This window comes from Lipotes vexillifer, unplaced genomic scaffold, assembly GCF_000442215.2.
Source record: "Lipotes vexillifer unplaced genomic scaffold, Lipotes_vexillifer_v1.1 scaffold1094, whole genome shotgun sequence".
NCBI lineage: Eukaryota > Metazoa > Chordata > Mammalia > Artiodactyla > Lipotidae > Lipotes > Lipotes vexillifer.
This window is the reverse complement of record NW_006792775.1, coordinates 2,308,943-2,311,793: the sequence shown is the minus strand read 5'-3', so window position 1 is coordinate 2,311,793 and position 2,851 is coordinate 2,308,943. Positions and strand designations below refer to the sequence as shown.

General features: G+C 63.1%; 1 protein-coding gene across 1 annotated transcript in view; it reads right to left on the bottom strand.

The window, feature by feature from the left end:
• Positions 1 to 2,658: 2,658 nt before the first annotated feature.
• Positions 2,659 to 2,851, bottom strand: part of SLC67A1 (solute carrier family 67 member 1) — a 24,073-nt gene continuing 23,880 nt past the window's right edge. Inside the window, 1 exon segment of the mRNA XM_007466010.1 lies at positions 2,659 to 2,846. Coding sequence (XP_007466072.1) covers positions 2,659 to 2,846 — 188 coding nt within the window.

Genomic DNA, 2,851 nt, shown 5'->3' with positions numbered 1-2,851 from the left:
CCGCGGTGAGTGCCGCCCGCCCGCTGGACGCGGTCCTCGGGGAGGATGATGTCGACCTCGGACGTCGGGGGGAGGTCCTGCCCCGTCTAGGGAACGCTGTCGAGAGGGGACTGGGGGCCTCGCCAACGCGGCGCGGCTGGGGCGCGCGGCAGGAGCCGTCGCTTGCCTCTTCCGTGTCCGGGCCTCGGGAGACCCACCGGCTGGACCCCGGCTCGCTCAGCCACCGGGCTCGGGCACAGCTCCCTGAACCTCCCCCCTCTCCCCACAGGAACCACACACTGGACGAGTCGGGCCGGACGCGGGCCGCGCCGGCAGGAGCTCAGGGAATGCCCGGAGCGGCAGAAGCCCCGGCGGCGCCCAGCCACCGACCACGGCGAGGACAAAAGCCGGGGCTGCGTCCCTGCCCGGCAGAGAAGGACCCTCCCGTGCGGAGCCGCGGAGCCTCGCCCCCGCTGTGCGGGTGCATTAAATTATTGGACTATCTATGTATTTATTTTGATAGTATTTGTGTTAAAACCATCTGTCTTAATATATATACATATATATATGTGTGTATATATGTGTGTGTGTGTGTGTGTGTGTGTGTGTGTGTGTGTAATCAATGTGTCCATTCCAAATAAACTACCTGACTTGTTCTCTTTTCTACCAGCCGGTGTGGTGCGGTGAGCTTCCTGTGGGAGGCAAGTGGGTGGCCCCTTCATTCAGTGTGTGTTGGTTGGGGGGAGCGGCCACCCCAGGTGTCCGAAGGGCAAGGAAGTGCTCTTTGAATGAACACTGTTATCCGTCGGACCCTGGCCGCACCGTCGCTGGAGGCGGGGAAGTGCCCTGGGGGTGGCCCTGACTTCCGCTCCCGGGTGTGGAATGGGGAGGACAGGGCCCCGGCTTTGCTCCCGGAAGCTACTCACAAAATGCCCCTGTGAGGTCATCCCGCCTCCCCCATCTGAGCTGCTTCGGCCCGCGGTGGGATACCCGACCCTAACTGCCCCCTCCCGCCCGCCTGCCCAGCCCCCTGAAAGGAAGCCTTCAGGCCTCTGGCTGCCCACCGGCCGCACTCCTCTTAACACGCTGCTGGCCAGTGCCTGACGTGCGGGGCCAGCAAGGTGGGCAGTGCTTCTGGGCCAACGGGAGACAGGCCTGCACCATTTCTGCCGGCGTGGCAGGAGGCTGAGGCCTCCGATTGGCCCAGGATGTGACATCAGGATGGGGAGGCCTGAGGTCCTGACAAAGCGGGCAGCTTCTGCCCTTCCTGCCTGCTGGGACCCTGTGCATCCAGGGTTGCCCCCAAACCCCCCGGCTCCGGAGGGGAGGTGTGCCTCTCCACCCGGGAGGGCTGTGGGTGATGAAGCCCAGGATGGAAGAAGGGGACAGGACGCTGATCCCGGCCTAGCCAGGGGACCTTCATTTCACCTTTGTGGCTGGAGGGAGCCAAGTGTGGGGGGCAGAGGTGAGGGGAGTGAAGGACCAAAATTGGGCCCTAATGTCAGTCACTTACCCTTGATGCGGGGAGGGGGGGCACCATCACAGGCCTCCTAATCGGGTGGCAGGGGTCAGACTGGGGAGGGGCTGTGCCTCTGCTGGGAGGCCTGCAGGAGCCTGGGTGCTGGGTCCAGAGAAGAAACCATTCCTGCCATGAATTTTCTCCTGAACAGCACTGTGAAGCCCCTGTGCAAATGGGGAGGGGGCTCCTTCAGAGAGTAGAAAAGACCAACCCCAGGGTGCGCCCCCATGCTGCCCTACCCTGGAGACCCCTCCCGCCAGACCTTCTGGGTGAATGACCAAAGTCAGACGGTGGGACCCCAGTTCCTGACAGGCTCAAGTGGAGGTGGGGTCCGGCCTGAGCGCTTGAGCCGGGAGGGTGGGCAGACCTTGGCTCTCTGAGGCCCCTCCAGTTGGGACGTGAAATTCTGAGGTTGGGGTTTCTGAGTTTAACAGCTTCTTTTAAAGGCAGCCTGCGGGGGAGGGGTAGCCTTCCTGGTCTCAAGGGCGTCTGTAGACACCTGACAAGGTTGTCCTTTCCATACTGGTCATGGGGCACGGCAGCCTGCTGGCCTCCCTGTGTCTGGTAGCCCTTCTCTGTAGCACCTGAGCTGGGAGGCGGGGGGAGGGGGAGGCACGCTCCCCAGTCCTCAAGCCTGGATGCTGCCCCTCCCCCCACTGGGCTCCCCAACGTGAAATGAGGGTCCTTTTCCTAGATCTCTTCCCAAGCGTCAAAAGTCCTGATCTTTTCAAACAACCATGTCCTGTTTCTGTTCACGAGTGGAAGCAATTTCAAGGGCCGAGGAGGGTGTGCGGGCAGCGCATGCTCGGCCCCAGGCGGGGGATTGGTGTGGGGTGGGGGGTGTGAAGGGGTGAGCACGGAGCTCCCTGTCTCTGGGGACGTCCGTGGGCAGAGCTGTCTGGGTGGCAGCAGGGGGTACTCCTCACTGACCTTGGTGGCGGACTCCGGGGGCAGGACCCACCTCCCACTGGGATGAACTTGGGTGATTCTGCTCTCCCTGGAGCCCTGGGGCACAGCTGCAGGCCCTCTCCTCCAGGAAGCCCTCCAGCATCCAAGGCTCCATCCTGCCCTCGTCCCCAGGCCCCCTGCCCAACTGATAGAAACCAGGCTGGAAGAGGTCGTAAGGGAGTTTATTGCCAGTCTGTGCCTGGGGGCCACGGTCACCAGGCTTTGTCCATCTTTGGGGGCACAGGCTGCCTCCAGAGGACCAGCAGGACAAGGAAGTTGACAGCGAACTGCACGTGGCCGAAAACGGGGACTCCGAAGCTGTGGTACAGGAGGCCTCCCAGGGTGGGCCCCAAGGTTCTGGTCAGCGGCTGCACAGAGGCGCAGAGGCCCAGCATGGTTCCTACG